The sequence below is a fragment of the Octodon degus genome, unplaced genomic scaffold, assembly GCF_000260255.1.
Source record: "Octodon degus isolate 3935 unplaced genomic scaffold, OctDeg1.0 scaffold00219, whole genome shotgun sequence".
Classification (NCBI taxonomy): Eukaryota; Metazoa; Chordata; class Mammalia; order Rodentia; family Octodontidae; genus Octodon; species Octodon degus.
The window spans coordinates 338,579-357,036 of NW_004524795.1; the positions used below are offsets into that span (position 1 = coordinate 338,579).

Below are 18,458 nucleotides of genomic sequence, written 5' to 3' on the forward strand. Positions count from 1 at the left end.
AAGTCCGCATCTTGTACAGCAATTAACCACTAAGAAGAATATATGCAGTGTATTATTTGTTGAAAAATAAAAAAAAAATAAAAAAAATAAATAAATAGTTAAGAGGCAGGATGTTAAAAATGCTTGCCTAACATGCACAAGACTCCGGGTTCAATTCTTAGCATCATGCATACATAAAAACACAAAAAAGTTAAGCATAAACCTCCTATATGACTCAATCATTTTACTTTTAGGTATTTACCTTAAAAACATGAAAATTTATGGCTATATAAAGACTTATACACGAATGTGTGCAGCAGCTTCATTTGTAAGACCTCCAAACTGAAAACAACACCCTACGCATCAGCAAGTGAATGGATACCCAGATGGTGGTAAATTCCAACAATGGACTACTATAATGTCACAAGAGAAGAGAATGAAATTCTGATACAGGAACCACATAGGTGAAACTTAAAGTAATTATGCTAAGAGAAAGAAACCAGATCTCCTTCTCCAGAGTTAATACTCTATGATTCAACTTACGTAAAATTTTAAAAACAGAAACTAATTTATAGTGATAGAAAGCAGATAAGCAGTTTTCTAGAGATGGGGGAGGGACAACAGGAAGAATTACGGAGACAAGAAGAACGTTTCTATTAAGGAAGGTAGCGAATGTTATATCCATATTTCTCTTTGTTATTTTCATTGTAGTCATGATCTAATAGGTGTATACATATGTCAAAGTTTACTGAATTGTACATTGCAAATATGTGCTGCTTATGATGTTAAGTATACTCCAATAAAGCTTTTTTGAAAAGTAAAATTAGAAAGTAAACTTATTTGTACAGACTACCATGAAAAAATTATCTGTAACAGATATTTAGTGTTTTTTAAAAGCTGTGGAATACATATATTTTTCTCTAAACACACCTATACATTACATATACAGCTACAGACCTCATGACCCCACTTGTGTAAAGTATATGTTTATACTGAATATATGGCTTGAATTTAATGTTTTTTAAAAAAATTATTTCAGTAAAATACAGCTCAGCATAATAATATGGCTTTACCTTTTATACTTCATTTTTATACTTTGCTGCTGGATGGTTAAGACCAAGATAAAGCAATGTCATTAGCTACACTCAAAATACTTTCCTTTTGCTTTGAGCACATGTATTGTTCTTGTCATTTTTTTCTCTTTTTAAAATAATTTTATTGAGAAATAGCAATGAGACAGTTTCAAAACCAATTAGTAGGATAGTTTCAATAATTAATACATTGCATATTGTTGTCTTCTTAGTGGTTATTCATAGTACAAGATGCAGACATGATATCCTGTCTCAAACACTATTAGAACAAATCTTTCTATTCACTGAATTAAGAAAAAGTAACTGCACATCTATCCTAACCTTTGAATATACAGATACAAAAATGGTCCTTCATTTGTATCCCTTTTTTTGTTTAGTTTTGTCAGAGAAGGGTATTCCATTGTCATTTAAATATTGTAGGTGTGTGAATTCAGCAAAATATTCCAATACAGTCCAGTAGTCTATAACAGTAGTGGGTTTTCCGTAGGACTGGCAATGTCAGAAGTTGTTGACTTGAGTCTTTTACAGCTCAGCATATTAATATGGCTTTATTTTTTTAAATTTCGTTTTTATACTTTTCTGCTGGATGGTTAAGATCAAGATAAAGCAAAACCTATATAACAAGAAATGTAACTTTTGTATCTGACAAAGTCAGTCAAATCCCCTCAGGATTTTTTGTTGTTGTTGTTGTTTTGTGGAATTGGGGATTGAACTCAGGCCCTTGTGCTTAGCCAGGCAAGTGTTTACCTTACTGAGCTATCTCCCTGGCACCCCCTTCAGGATTTATCTTGAAGCTCTGTACTGCAGTTTGTAGATCCTTTGTCAGTGTCAGCCATGTGGATGAGTCACGGCCATTGCTTGACCAACTTGTTCTCTGCGAAAGCCTGAGAGAACGTTTTCACTCCATGTGACTCCCTTTAGCTTGCCATTTTTTCTACTGAGCCATCTCCACAGCCCTAGCTTGCCATTTTTTGAAGCTGTTGAGCAAGTCCTCTTTCGTGCTATTAGTCATGCTTTTGCAGCTGTCAGACCCACCACCAAGGCGGACAAGGACATACCACATGCTTCTGCAAGCCTCCCTTTCCACTGGATGGCATTCAGCAGCAGCATTCACTGTAGTTTTTTTTTGTTTTTGTTTTTGTCTTTGTGGAACCAGGGATTGAACTCAGGCCCTTGCGTTTGCCAGGGAAGCGCTTATTCCACTGAGCCATCTCCCCAGCCCCTCACTGAAGTTTTGATCACCACATCATAAAAACACTCTCGTAAGTGGACTTTTAGAACTGCTCTGGAAGGTAGCAAGAACAATGGAACAAGTGTGCTCAAAGAGAGAGAAAACTTTTGAGGGGCTTAAATGGCAATATCTCTTTTACTGTAATAAGTTCTTTTATTTATTTATTTATTTATTTATTTATTTTATTTATTTATTTTTTTTTTGGTGGAACCGGGGATTGAACTCAGGCCCTTATGCTTGCCAGGGAAGCACTTATTCTACTGAGCCATCTCCCTGGCCCCAAGTTCTTTTATTTAAACATTGCCATACACTTTATTTTATTTTGTTTTATTTTTATTTTATCTATTTGGTACAGGGTTTCACTATGCAGCTCAGACTCATAGTGATCCTCCTGTTTTCAGCCTCCCAAGCACTGGGATTACAAGTATGCGTCACCATGCCCAGTCCTGGTGGCTGGCTCAATATATCCAGGGGTAGGGCCAGTGTGGCATGTGGTGCCAGGGATTGAACTCTGGTCCCTGCACTTGCCTAAACAGGCGCTTGGTCCACTGAGCTATCTCACTGGCCCTTTGTCATACAGTTTAATCACACACACACAAACACACACACACCAAAAAAAGTCTAAGGAAATATATGACAATCCATTCAGTTTGAGACCAGAGAAACAATATAGAGAGCTGTCCATCTTATCTGTTCTGTACTGTTTAAACTTTGTACAGCAAATACGTATTACTTCTGTTTTTTTGTTTTGTTTTTTGTTTTTTGGGTTTTTTTTTTGGCAGAACTGGGGATTGCACTGAGGCCCTTGCACTTGCCAGGGAAGCGCTTATTCCACTAAGCCATCTCCCTGGCCCCTTGTATTACTTCTGAAATTTAAAAATAGGAGCTTAAAACTAATTGGCTGGTTTAAAAGCTCCTGGACAAGACAAACTTGGAAGGTAAAAGCCAAAATGACTTACTTTACAGAAGGAGAAAAAGACTGAGATGTGTGTTTGGAGAAAAATCAAGAGCACATGAATCAAATTCATCAGGACCTATCAGACTGAGATCTCTTCTCTCTACTCTCACCTAGTGGAAAATCACTTCTATCAGCTACCAAGAAAAGTGATAGCAGCCCTCTATCCCTCGAGCATTCTGAGGCACAAAAATACCAAGAGCACATCAACAGTTGAGCTGGGCGTGGTGGCATACACCTGAAATCCCAGCACTTAGGAGGCTGAAGCAGGAGGATGACTACAAGTTCCAAGCCAGCCTGGACTACATAGTGAGTTCAAGGCCATCTTGAGCTCAGAGGGAGACCTTGTCTTTAAAAAAAAAAAAAAAAAAAAAAAAAAAAGTTTTTCACTGCAGTTTTCTATAGGGATAAGAACCTAAGAAGATACAGATACAATATGGCAAGTTTCTAGGCCCCACCATCTGGGTATTAGTACCTTGTATAATTTTCTGCTGCTGTTGCCGGAGTTCATCAAATCCCAAGCCCCTTGTCTCTTCTGCCTCCTCAAAGAGCCAAGGGTTGGGGGCTCCTCGCGTAGCTTCTTCCTTCATCAGGCTGGACCTGAGAACAACACAGAAAGTGTTACACATCTCAAAAACTATGGCTCAGTTGCAGACTCTTCCCACAAGTGCTGGGATGGCCAGCCTTGTATGCTTTTAAAATTCAACTGCACAATGTACTGCACCTTTAGCTTATGCCAGGAACTGTATGTGGTTTCGTGTGGAGCTATGCAAGACGTGATGAAGTGCTGCCATGAACTGTGAGTATGGTGTTACATAAGGTCGCATAGGGAACAAATCTAGGCCGCAGTCTACAGCCTGTGAAAGACACGGGAGGAGAACATAGTACTCGGGCTAATTCTCCATGATATATTTGATTCAATAATCACAGAAGAGGCGGGCGAATGAGGCTCTTTAAATTTCAAAACCACAAAACCCAGTGGAAGTAGACTTTTCATTAAAATTTAATCTCATGGGCTATGTGACACTAAAGGTACAGATACTATTTCTCAAGTAGATACAATGTTGTGATTATAAATTACATCATAAAGAAGAGGCCATATAAGGTCTCATTAAATATCAGTTGGTTCAAAATGTTACATGCATATATAAAAACACCACACTGAAACCCAATATTTCATAAAATTAATATGAACTAATAAAAACACATTTTAAAAGGATACTTAGTTTTTCACAGACAGAAACACATAAGAGATTCAAATCCAACTTTGTGAATATAATGTAGAAGTCACAACACAAGCGACATTCAAATTATTCATCTTTTCTTTTTTTTTTTTTTTAATGCATTTGGTACATGGTCTACAGGGACTACAGGGTCTCACTACATAGATCAGACTTGTAGTGATCCTCCTGTTTTCAGGCTCCCAAGCGCTGGGATTACAGATGCGTACCACCACGCCCAGTCCCATTTGCTGTCTCAGCACACCTCAGGGGTGGGGCTGGCACGGCACACTGGGGATCGAACCCAGGTCAATGCGCTCTGCCTAAACAGGCACTTTAGTCCGCTGAGCTATCCGGCCGACCCTCAAATTATCCATCTTAATCTTACTCCTTCTAGCATGTGCCCCCTTTGCACCAGACATACTGATCTTGCTATCCAAGGAGCAGAGAACACGCAATTTCCACCTCACCCCCTGCTTACAGGACTCTTCATCTCAGTTCCCCGTCTCCTGCCCCAACCTGTTCATATTCTGTCCAGCCCAGAAAGATCATTTCATCCAGGTTGAAATGGCTATTTCTGATAACTTCAACACACAGATGAGTATTCACTTTCTAGTTCTCATGAAACTCACAAAAATGATTCTGGAAACACTGATGCTACAAGTAGCAGTGGTAACAGAAATAGTCAGCAGAGAATAAACAGCAGCGATGTACAGGCATGGCTCCGGGGGATTTATATAGTTGACTCACTTCTCCATTAGGTATGATTCTTCTCCTGTCAGTCTCTCCCATTGCCTTGAAGGAACTGCTACCCTATTTAACCTTGCATATAGATAAGCTTCCTGCCCACTAGATAGAAAACAAAAACTGAAAATCACCTTTTGCTGCACTGCATTGTTCCCTGATAGGAAGTAAACAGCTAGCAGCCTATCCCCCCTCCCAACAAATGAACAGTAAGAGAAATTTTAGGGGGATTAAGAGTCATTCATTAAAAAAAAAAAATCTATTCAGTACAAATTCTGTGGTAGGCACTATTCCAGTCAATGGGATAAAGAAAAACCAAACAATAGACAAAACAGACCACAATCTCTGCCTAGACAAACCACAGATTCCGGTCACAAGAGCCATTTTTATTCCGGTGTTGGGGGTGGGGTACAGGACATGAAAAATGATCAAGTTGTGCCTAGGGAAAAATACTCATTCAATAAGTTAACTATGATTATATTGATTACTACACTGTGCACAGAAGAGGAACTAAAGAATTACTATTTAATAACTATCTCAAATAGTTATATGAATTTCATTTTTCATTTAGCACTTTGTATTCAATAAAAAACATAAAATATGTACCAAGAAACAAACCCGGGCCAAACTGGAAGAATCTGCGATCCCCTGGACTGATTCTAAGCACACAGCCAGTCTCTCTTATGCAAATGTACCAGTTAACACAGCAATCAGAGGTGTGATTTTCTTCTACTTGATCAAAAAGACAGATGTATTCTTTCAAACCTTACTTTACAAGACTGGCCCCAAGAATTGAAGATGTCAAGAGTCTGGATTTATTGCCTATAATAATTATTCAATTTTACCTGGTTTTAAGAAACAGGAAAAAAACAATAAGAAAGGAAATTTGCAATCAGAGCACACTTCTTAGCTCTTAAACCATTGCACAAAGACAACTTCTGTCAAAACAGAGGGGCCAGGGAGATGGCTCAGTGGAATAAGCGCTTCCCTGGCAAGTGCAAGGGCTTGAGTTCAATCCCCAGTTCTGGGAAAAAAAAAAAAAAAAAACAGAACCACACAGCATCCACCATGGCTCATAGCAAAAGCCTGGGTCGGGGCACTGCAGTCACCTCAAAGGTGTGCCACAAGACATAAGCATCCATACAAATGAGTTTCTGTGACTGGTTACACTGGACCTCAAAGGTAGAGTTGGCCCACTGCTGGCTGTTGTGCTACTTAGAACAAACTTAAAAATTAACATCGATGGGTTAGAGATGTAGCTTCATGATAACCATTCACTCATTCATTCAAAACACCATCTACTCAGCCTCAGTGAAGTCACAAGCTTAGTCTTTCACATGTACACAAAAACTAGTATGTGAGAGGAAAAAAAAAACATGAATTTTTTTTTCTTAGTGGTGTTAGAGATTGAACCCAGGGCCTTGTGCATGCTAGGCAAGCACTCTACCATTGAGCTACATCCTCAGCCCTAAATGTGAATTTTTTTAGCAATTTTAAAAAACAAAATGACAAATCAGGATTTCAGCCACATGAATGTATGAAATATTTTAAACTATCTACTGGAGAATAAAAGTGACAACATAGACATAATTTCATATTAACATTAAACATAACAACACGGGCTGGGGATATAGTTCAACGGCATAATCACCTGCCTGGCAAGCACAGGGTCCTGAATTTGATCACCGGTACCACAAATAAATAAGTGTAGGGTCATCTTACTCCTACAGCTGAACTTGCCTCCCACCCCTGCTTTGGTGTTTCTGTTTTGCTAATGTTTTAAGTTTCCTGGGAATTCCAGCAATGGACGAGCTTCACCACTAAGCAAGCAAGGCGACGTGAAGATCACACGTGTCTTCTATATGCATTTTCTCTTCATCAGCTTTTACGCTCAACATTTGGAGTGGTACTTGTTAATATACAGTGGTCCCTAGAAAAACCGTGAGAGTCTGGGGTAAGGAGAGAGATAACCCACAAATAGTTTAGAAAGAAACCCCAAATAAAAATTCAGACAAGGCATGCCCTCACACCCCTTACCCTGCTTGAAAATCACTGTGTTAAAGATGCACTGCTTATGCTGGTTACGCTGCCTTCCCACAGGAGCTCTATCTGCACCTGCACCCTCTCATGTAGTCATCGCCAGCTCCCACTCCTCTCCAGACTCACACCCCAAGTCAAATCCACTACTTTCACTGCAAAGCTGTTGCTCTCCATTTTGGTCAGCAAGTCACCCATGCCTGACCTTTGTCTCCTCTCCCCCAGGCCCCATCAGTGTCCTCCTCCTCCTCCTCCTCCTCCCACTCCCCTTCCCCCTTCTCTTCATTCTCCTTCTCCTTCTTTTTTTGGTCTTTTTAAGACAGGGTCTCCTATACAGTTCAGACTGGCCTAGAGCTCACTCTGTAGCCCAGGCTGATCTTGAACTCCTAATGATCCCCCCATCTCAGTCTCCCAAGTGCTGGGATTATGGGTATGTGCCATCATACCCGTGCAGACTCTCATCTTCTGTGTGGACTCTGACAAAGGTCCTCCAACTGGTGTCCCTGCTCCTGGTCACCTTCACCTTTTCCCAAATCATCTCACATTCTGATGCCAGACCTCTGTCTGTCTGTCTGTCTGTCTGTCTGTCTGTCTGTCTGTCTCGGATCTCACCATGTAGCTCCCCGTTTGAAAATGTCTCTGGCTCCAAGAAGCTACAGGTCAAGCAGAAGCTTTGCAAGATGGCCCCCTGACCTCCGTGACAGCATGCTCGCCACGCCCCCTTCCACATCCTGCTTCCCCTCAGACCTACACACTGCTCACTATCACTCAAACAAAGGAACAAACTTTCACGCTCTCATGTTTTTGCATGAGTCTCAAGTGTCCCCACCCCCGCCCCTCTGTCCATCTGCCAGAATTCTACTCCTCCCCTAAGGCTCCACTCAAATGTCACTTCTGCTGCTCAGCCCTTCCTGATCCCCACCCCAGCCCCCGTCCACCCAAATCAATCACTCGCTGGTGCTCCCAGGGCACTTCGCTCACAGCCTTATACGTGGCATTTATCAAGCAGGATTGGAGTTAGTTATTTACTCATCTGTCTCCCTTCCTAAATTATGAGCTCTGTGAGGAAAGAAGCCACATGACAGTCATGTTTATATCCCTAGTACCAAAAAACAGTGCCTCAGAATATGCCAGAGAAGCAGCATTCGGTAAATGTTTATGAAATAAAACTGGGAAAACCACTAAGGCTTTTAAGCCAGAGACGCAAAATGAGAGACGTATTTAACATTTTATTTTGAGGAATTAAAAAACAAAAATCAACTGCTACCTACCGTTAAGACTTAGCAGCAGAGGCTGATGTTGTTCGAGCAGATGGAGAGAATTAACTTAAAAGAATTCTGTCAGTAAAGTACCTTATGGCTCAACTTCACCTTTGGAATGACAAGAAAAGAAACATTCCTGCTTTGTGCAGAGTTAAGCTGAAGAAAGGAAGTGCTAATTACTATGCTGCTGAGTTGAGACTTGTTTTTTTTTTAATTTGGTGAGGGTAAGTGTTGCCCTTTGGAACAAATCCAGGAACTCACACACGCTAGGTAAGTGCTATACCACAGAGCTACAGCCGAGCCTTTTTTTTTGAGATGGTGTCTCACTGTGTTGCCCAGGTGGTCCTCCTGCCTCAGCCTCTCCAGTTGCTGGGACTATAGCCCCATCCTTTTGAGCCTGCCTCATATTTTTAAAAAATAAAACAATAATTCATAGCCTTGAAGTTCTATCCTCAAGATAGAACTTTGCTAATAAATAGAACTGACCAAGTAAAGGCCATGCTGTGCTAGTATGCTAGTATATTAAGTACGCTAGTACCCATCTTCCCTAGGTTTTACTGAAAGATTTCATAGTCACTTCTAAGCATATAAAATGATTTCATTTTTACCTCCAAAAGAAAAGTGTACAGCCAGGGAGACGGCTCAGTGGAATAAGCGCTTCCCTGGCAAGTTCAAGGGCCTGAGTTCAATCCCTGGTTCTGAAAAAAAAAAAAAAAAAACGTACTTAAAAATGGGCCTGGGAGATGGCTCAGTGGAATAAGCCCTTCCCTGGCAAGAGCAAGGACCTGAGTTCAATCCCTGGTTCCACATAAAAAATTAAAAAAAAAAAGAAAAAAGAAAAGTGTACATCATTAAATTATAATAATATGGGGACCACAGGACTCTGCAGACAAGTGAAGTCTAACTTGTTGGAGTTCATAGAGAACTGTATTTAGTTCTCATCAACCGAATACAGAACTGAAAAGCTGGTGAATTCCAAGAAGTAGCTTTCTTAGCATTTCAAAAAGATGTCAGAGTGACTCTATCAGATGTTTGTTTTGTCTGAGAAAACTGTCAGTGCTTGAGTATGCACAGGCCAGAGGGAGGCTGGCAGCAGGACAACAGCGTGGCTTCTGGGGAACCGGGGGTCTGGGCTTGCAAAGATTCACGACCAGTCCTGTCTGTGGACAGGGAGCTGCTGCCGTGGTCCGAAAGGGTCATCATTCCTTTTTCAAAACTGTGTATTTCATTCTCGGAATATAAAGATGCACCGAGGCTCAAATTTCAACTGAAAATAGATGCTCTGACAAATTCTTTGGAGTGCAAGTCTGGCAGCAATATGTACCCTGGGTTACAACGAAGAGCGGCTGCAACAGGAGGCAAACCAAGAGGCTGTGCAGTGACGTCGTGGACAGCAGTGGGGTCTGGACAACGGAGGTGATGGCTGGGCCAAAAAGAAAGGGACAATCAACATACTGACTCAGAGTGAAATGCCACAAGTGTCGGGAAGGAGAGTGGACACTGGGTTAAGATTTCCAAAGTTGAGGGAACTGACACAACTTAGGGAAAGGGGTTCTCACTACCTTTCAAACTTCACCATAGCTCCTAAAAGCAGCCCCAGAATGGCACTGCTTCTTCACAGTGCTGATCATTGCTGGGTATGGTAGCACAGACCTGTACTCCCAGCACTTGGGAGGCTGAGGCAGGAGGGTCAATGCAAGTTCAAAGCCAGCCTGGGTCACATTGTGAACTCAAGGCCAGCCTGAACTATATAGCAAGGCACTGACTAAAACAAAAAACAAAAAAACCCCAACCTAAAGACGAATGTATGCTTGCAGCCATATTATTCGCTTCTTTCAATCTAATCTCTATCCTACAGTATTGTATTTCTGAATCCCATTCATCCTTCCGTCCATTCATAAAACAAATAAATTACTGAGCACTTTTTAGGTATGAGGCACTAACCTAGGGGGTTAGAGACATAAATATCAGACCTCACAAAGCTGACACCCTCAGGATAAAACAAAAACAAAACCATGCCACATACAAAATGAATTCTCAAAATACTCAGTTTAAATTTAAAATCCCGGGGCTGGGGAGATAGCTCGATGGTCTAGGCACCTGCTTGGCAAGTGCAAGCAGCTAGGTTCGATCCCTAGTACCGCATCCTGTACCAGCCCCAGAACCCCGGTTGCGCTGTGCTGACCACCAAAACCAGGCATGGTGGCACACGCCCATAATCCCAGCACCAGGGAGGCTGAAACAGGAGGATCACTGTGAGTCTGTGCTATGTAGTGAGACCCTGCACCAAATAAATAAAAAACTTTAAATATTAAAAAAAAAAAATCCCTATTAAGTGTTAGTCCAGAACATATAAGAACTTAAAACAAGAAAAATACCTTCCTTACCCATTATCCAGGGAAATTTTACCACAGAACCCTCAAAATCTACCACAATCAAATATTTTTCTAATTTTAAACAAATTGGGCAACTTGGGAAAAGTGAAAAAATTGGGGACAACCCACTCGGGCCCCCTCTCCTGTCCCTCTCTTGGACATGAGCTTTCTTTCCCTCAATAAATATATTCTACTCATTAAAAAAAAGAAAATTGAAAAAATTTATAAAACTAGAAATTTTTCGGCCCGGAGAAATAGCTCAGGATAATAAGCACTTGCCTGGCAAGCGCAAGGGCCTGAGACAATACCTGGTTCCGAAAAAGAAAGAAAGAAAGAAATTGTTCATTATCTTTCAGACTTCAATATAATAGTGAATAACACCAAAGTGACACTGCTCCGTTGAGATCATGATCCACTGATGCATGGACACTTACAGCCATATTTACTAAACTTTTAACTTCTTTCAGGCCAATAGTCCATCCTGTCCTTTTATAGCTCATCGGTCCTAATAAGAAGTTTTAATGTTAATGAAAACCTTAATGAAACAGTTCAATGAAGAATAAAAATGCAAGGCGGAAAAGACCACCAGAAGTCATTATTTGAGCCTCCAATTCAAATTTCACAAATTCCAGAGTATTATTCCTGAGCCAACCAAGCAATCCAAAATCCAGTAGCCAAAAAGTAGTGTTCTTTACCTTAAGTTTTCAATTGCCATGGGCACCTTATAGGTAGAAGAGGCTTTGAGAAGGAACAATACACAAAAACTAAGAATTCCACATGTGAGCTGACTTGGTTGCCCTGTCAACTTAATAGTGACTGAGCGCCACCTGCTGGTTCATGGCTAAAGCTCAACTACGACAATCCGGCGGTTTACATTACAAACGGTTCTGCACTGGATTATTCCATGGCACACACTGAAACCTTGCTTAGCAACAGTGTACACAGGTCCACAATATGCTCACATAGCATAAGGGATTTTCTGCTTAAGGATCCAGACTTTCTGAACACTCCTGCGAATAACAACTCTCACCTTCTTTCACTTAGATCTTCACAATCAACCAGTTAAAGGACAAATCCAATGAACTGTCCAAGTGAAAGTGAGCAGTTTGGATTTTTGGTACCAGGCATTTGGAATCTCAAGTGATTTCCAACTTTCTCTCAACACCATTTCCTATCTTATTTAGCAATATTCACTTCCATTTATTATTTTTCCCCCACTTTCTCCACTTTTATTAAACATTTAAAGATCTAGCCAAAAAAAAAAAGGAAAAAGGAAAAAAATAAATAAAAAGTGTCCACTGAAAAAAGAAGGTCAAGTTCTGATGACAAAAGAGGGCAAAATCTTATCTACTGGTTCCATTAAGATTAATGGACTTAGGAAATAATTTAGAACAATTACAATATGCATAACCAATATATAAAAATCAGTAGTATTAGTAACTACAAATACTGTTATCTGAAACAAACACCAGAAGGCAATATAATTTACAATAGGTACCAAAATACCAAGGAATAAATGTAACTAAAAATCAAAACCAAAAAAAAGGGTATTAATCACTTTTTTATCACTAGGTCAAAATACTTAACACCTGCAACTTGCAAGAGGCCAGTTCACTTTGGCTAATGCTTTCGGAGGATTCATTCCATGTCTTAGTTACTTTTCTCAATGCTGACACAAAATACCCGATGCCCAAGGTTAAAAGGGAAAGCTTTATTTAGCTCACAGTTTGCAGAAGTTTCAGTCCCTAATCAACAGGCTCTAACGTAGGGATGCATGGCAGAGGGGGCAACAGGAGATACCAAAAGCAGCGAGAGGAGGGCCATTCTTATTTTATAAAATAAAAATGAAGAGCAATAAAATGCTCAGTTGTGGAAATGATCATTATTTGGACAAAGATATAAGTCTAGTGTAACAAAACAGCTGGCTGCCAAGCAGTGCCAGCAGCAGTAATAAAAATTTGCTGATTAATATACAAAAATACAAATTCACCAGATATGGTGGTGCATGCCCATAATCCCAGCACTCAGAAGCCGCAGTGCAGGAGGCTCACAAGTTCAAGGCTAGCCTGGACTACACAATGAGTTCAAAGCCAGCCTGACCTAGATAATGAGACCCTGTTTCTAAAAAAATAAAAAAAATTTTAAAAAGAACAGATTTGGTGCTAAAAGACTGCTAAAGGATGCCAATGAGTGCCTACAAAGATACAGAAATGCCAAGCATTGCCTATATCACCATCATTTCCATCTCAGAGACCTTGTGTTTTATTACACTAATTCATCTACTTTAATCTAAAAACACATATTCTTGAGACGAATGCCCACAATTTTAACATGGCATCCTTTACCTCTAGGGACAGGGCCCAAAAATCTGAAAGCTCCTTCAAATTGACTTTTACACAACCAGCTGGATGCCAATGTGCAGTCTGACATGGATGCAACTACTCCAGAAAAAGCAGGAGTGGAGAAAGTCCACAATCAGAGGGAAAACGTCTGGGGCACAGATTCTCCTCCAACAGGCGACCTCATCTCATGCCTTCTGCAGTCCTCTTCATCTCCTCTCCTTCACATGACTTTATCCTGTCTCTAATGCGGACCGTTTATGGCCCAAGCCCCACGAGTTTGCACTTCATTATTCACCATTATAGATTATCTTCTGTTTATTCTATGCAAAATAGAATGTGCCAAATGGCATGTGATTTCTGCCTCCCCTTCTGCTGAGAGGAGCGACGACAAGTGTTCATTCTAGTCTGCAGCACGCTTTCCAGGGACAAAGGGCATTCACACACATTCATCTCACTTGAACTTCACAATAACTGGAAGAGCCATGACCATCTTCATTTTACAGAAGGTGACATCAGCACTCGAGCCAAAGCTAAGTCTTTGTTTCTTTGTTTCTTCCACTCAATCACACAGTATAAAGTTAGCAGCACGCTGCCCCAATGCCCAGAGGAAGACAATATTCTCCGCAGAGGAAATAACGACAACGTGCTCAAAACCAGTGAGAAGTGAACAGGTGTGGGCGCCTAGTAGAGAAGCAGGGTGAGAAACCAAAATCCAGAGAGATGAGACTAGGGGTGAAACACTGAGCAAAAGATAAAGGCCTTGAGTCTCCCTCTCCCTCCTGGGGGAAGGTGTGCCATTTTCTGTGGACAGAGTGACTTCTCTAAGATTCAGTCCCCTCATCTGCACACCTCTGCTCCACTGAGGCTGATTACAAAGGTCAAGTGAAAGCTTATAGTTGTATTAAAATGCTTGGTAAATGGAAGAAGGAAAAATGGAAAGGCCCTATTTTTAGCAAACAAATACTTTTTAAGATTTCTTTTAAAAGTGTATAAAAAGTACAAGTTGGAAATGCTAAGCAATTTTTTAAAAAACTCAACACAGCCAGATGTGGTGGCACATCACTATAATTCTAGCACTTGGGCAGCTGACGCACGGGGACGGGCACAAGCTTGAGTCCAGCCTGGGCTACTCAGGGAGACCTGTTGCAAGGCAGCTCTCTACCAATAAAATGAACACAATGAACTAAAACATGGTGTGTACAGGTAACTGCTCTTTCTTCCTGTTCAATAGTGATTGGAACTTCCTTGCTTTTCCCATTTACAAATTACTTATATTATTTAAAAGGAGTACAGGAAGCCTCATTGTGGATTAGAATGCGCACTGTTGATTGGTATCCACAATTGGTCAATGTGGCTAAAATTGAGACACAGGTCATGCTTCCATCACAGTAAACATTACAGTGGTGACAATGAGGCCTGTAACATTTTAAATAAATAAATACGAGTACGTGCAGGAATAGGGAGCCCTTTTATTTTCCATACCCAAAGTCACTAGGACTTAAGGACTCAAATTCAAAACAGATTCCATTTTTTACCCACAGACTGATCAAAACCCACAACCACAACGTGTGACACCCACTGACAGCCAAGTTGATGAAGTGGGCTCCACCACACACCACTGAAGGAATGTGGAATACTGAAATTCCTAAGAAACAGATGTGACAGTCTTTGCTAAATCTTTTCTTTCCATTATTTTTTGTAGTAATGGGGATTAAACCTAAGGCCTTTCTAATACTATGTAAGTGCTCTACCTCCGAGCCACATTCTCAGCTTGGCTCCTGCTAAAGTTTGAACACCTCCAGCCTTTGCTGAGGTAAGCTGCCAGGAGGATTCCATCCTACACAGCTTGACAATAGTCCTTATAATTAATTAACACAGCATCATGTGCAAGAGCTAAAACCAGAACAACCTGACACCATCAAATGACTACATAGGTATTTTGGAGAACACTATCCATTGAAAAGTATCTGTTATATCTGTTGATTTGAAGGATTTTCCAAATTTAAATAAAAAAAATGAGAAAGGAAAACTCACAGTCATGTCAATTTGAAAGCATCTGTGCAGCACTGATAGATATGAGCAAGGAAACCCTTGGAATTTAGCACGAGTTACTTCAGGAGAAAGGAAGGTGAGTGGGGGAAAGGAAAGCAGGGGAACACTGGCTTGTGATCACAGGAAAGTACGCTTTGATTCCGAATAAGCATGGATCGCATTGACCATTTATTTCAAATCCAACTCAGAAAGAGTAATTCCTCAGGAAAGACACAAGAGGAGGACAGGGGAATGGAAAGTAATAGGGAACCAAGACCCACAAAAGTAAGGGACACGATTTTTGTGTTTTATGTATCAATTAAAAGTCAATTTTAATAAGTGAATGACAACATGTGGAAACTATTAAAATGTATTAAAAGAACAACTCAATTTAAAATCAAGAATAGAAAACAAAAAGTAAAATCAAGAAATGACAAAATCAAGCATAATTTTCCATGGGGAAAGAGCAATAGGGAAAAAATATATATGAAAGGAAGGAGAGAAAAGAGAAACAGGACTGAACACAGACTGGGGAGGGGCATCGTCCACGGAGTTAGAAAAGAGGACAATAAGCATGACAAGTCTGCAGTTTGTTACACGGAAGAAGGTAAAAAAGGGAGCTGGGAATGCAGTTCCTCTTCTGAATTCAGGAGGCATGAGGAATCGTAAGTCTGGCAGAAAAAGCCAATTCTTCAAATCTAGCAGCCGGATTACTTTGCTGAATTCATGCACCTAAAATATATGTATGGCAATGGAATACCCATCTCTGATAAAGTAAACAAAAAAGGGACATATAAATGAAGGACCAGGACAGGGGAGATAGTTCAGTAGGATAAGCGCTTGTCTGGCAAGCACAAGGGCCTGAGTTCAATCCCCGGTTCTGCCAAAAAAATAAAAATAAACAAATGGGGCTGGAGAGATGGCTCAGTGGTCTAAAGCACCTACTTAGAACAAGCTTAGCAAAGCATCAGGGACCGCGGTTCAATCCCCCAGCACCACATGCCAGCCAGCCCCGCCCCCTGGTGGGCTGAGCTGGCCACACACACACACCTCCCTCTCTCTCTCTCTCTCTCCTTCTCTCTCTCTCTCCCTCTCTCTCTCTCTCAAATAAATAAAAAAAAAAAAAAATAAACAAATGAAGGACCATTTTGTAGTGAAAAAAAATACATACATATCTGTATATATAAAATGGTTAGCATAGATATACAGCCACTTTCTCTTAGTTCAATGAGAAGTTTTGAATTAATAGTGTTTAGACAAAATAGCATGTCTGCATCTTGTGCAATAACTACAAAGACAACAATATGCAATGTATTAATTATTATAACTGTCCTATTAACCTGTTTTGAAACTTTCTCATTGCTACTTCTTTCTCAATGAAATTAATATAAAAAAATAAATAAAATAAAAACAAATCTAGCAACCAGAGTGAGGTTTTCCTTTCTGTTGCCTCATACTCCCATCTTGTGGTGGGTCCCAGGTATGGCTCTCAGAGCTGTATATACACACAGGAAATGTGTGTGCAGGCACAAGTGTACTCACAGACAAGCACACATGCCTATACATACACGCTTACACAGATACATTATGTTATATATGTTCACGTAGTATAGAAAAGTGTATACATATTTGTATGCAAATATAAGCACATATTTAATATACGTAGTATGCAAGTACAAAGTATAAATTTAAGTACAGTTAGGTACATACAAAGTTTTAATTCATGTAAACGCATAAACAGGGAAGCCACATGGCCCAAGGACAATTCACAAAGTGAGCATCCTCAGGTAACCACTCCCCAAGGCAAGTAAGGAGATCACAACTAACACATGAGGAGCTCGAGGCCCCTTTTATCCAAACTTCCCTAAAGGGAACTGCCTTCCTAACACTTCACAGCTTACTTTTACAGAACGGCATCACACAGTACATACTCCTTTTCTTTATTGTGTGTTTTTCTTCCTGCACATTTGCAATACATAATGATTACAGTTACTGTGGGGAGTTTCTATGCAGCTAGGCTTTACTCTGTGCAGTACCTTTGGTAAACAGAATTTCTAATTTTACTTTTTAAATTTTTTTTTCCGTAATTTTATTGAAAGACAAATAGCAATGAGACAGTTTCAAATCAAATTGGTATCACAGTTTCAATAATTAACACATTGAATACATTCTTCCTAGTGGTTATTTGCTGTACAATATGCAGACATGGTATCCTATTTACAAACACTATTACAACAAATCCCTCTATTCATTAAGAGATTGTAATTATATATCTATCCTAACAATTTTGAATACACAGATACAAAATGGACATACATTGTATCCCTTTTTTGTTTAGTTCCATCATTTGAATATTATAGGTGTGTTAACTCAGCATAATATTCTAAAAGAGTCCAGTAGTCCATAATAGTATTGCGTCTCCTGCTTCACTGGTAATGTCAGAAATTGTTGACTTGAGTCCCCTAAAGCTCAACATAACAGCATGGCTTTACTTTTTTTTTTTTTTTCCCATAAATTTCCTGAGAAACAAATAGCAATGAGACAGTTTCAAACCAAACTGTAGGAAAGTGTCAATAATTAACACATTGCATACATTCTTCCTAGTCGTTAATTGCTGTACAAATGCGGACATGATATCCTACTTACGAACATCATTAGAACAAATCCCTCTATTCATTAAGAGAATGTAACTGTATATCGATCCTACCCATATGAATATACAGATATAAAATGGACATTCATCTGCATCCTCTTTTTGTTGTTAAGTTCCGTTATTTGAATATTATAGGTGTGTTAACAGCAAAATATTCTGAAAGAGTCCAGTAGCCCATAATAGTACTGGGTCCTCTGCTTGACTGGCAATGTCAGAAATTGTTGACCTGAGTCCCCTACAGCTCAATATAACAGCATGGCTTTACTTCTTATATTTTGTTTTTATACCTTTCTGCTGCATGGTTAAGACCAAGGTAAAGCAGGACCTATGCAACAAGAGTTGTAGCTTTTGGGTCTGATAAGGTTAGTAAAATCCCCTCAGGATTTATCCTGAGAACCAGTACCTCAGATTGCAGAACCTTTGTCAGTGTCAGCCATGTGGAAGAGTCATGGCCATTGCTTGGCCAATGTGCTCTCTGTGAAAGCTTGAGAGAATGTTTTCTCTCCATGTGACTCTCCTTAGGCACACTCTACATCAT

At 40.0% G+C, this 18,458-nt stretch overlaps 1 protein-coding gene and 1 non-coding gene across 3 annotated transcripts in view; one reads left to right on the top strand and one right to left on the bottom strand.

Moving 5' to 3' along the window:
- Positions 1-18,458, bottom strand: part of Stx8 (syntaxin 8) — a 305,754-nt gene that overhangs the window by 250,563 nt on the left and 36,733 nt on the right. For both annotated transcript variants that reach the window (XM_004645159.3, XM_023705411.1), the window contains exon 5: positions 3,732-3,856. In XM_004645159.3, coding sequence (XP_004645216.1) covers positions 3,732-3,856 — 125 coding nt within the window. The remainder of the gene's footprint in view (positions 1-3,731; positions 3,857-18,458) is intronic.
- On the top strand, positions 14,532-14,663 carry LOC111813754. Its single transcript, XR_002818928.1, has one exon. It is a non-coding gene; the product is annotated as a small nucleolar RNA SNORA1 (small nucleolar RNA).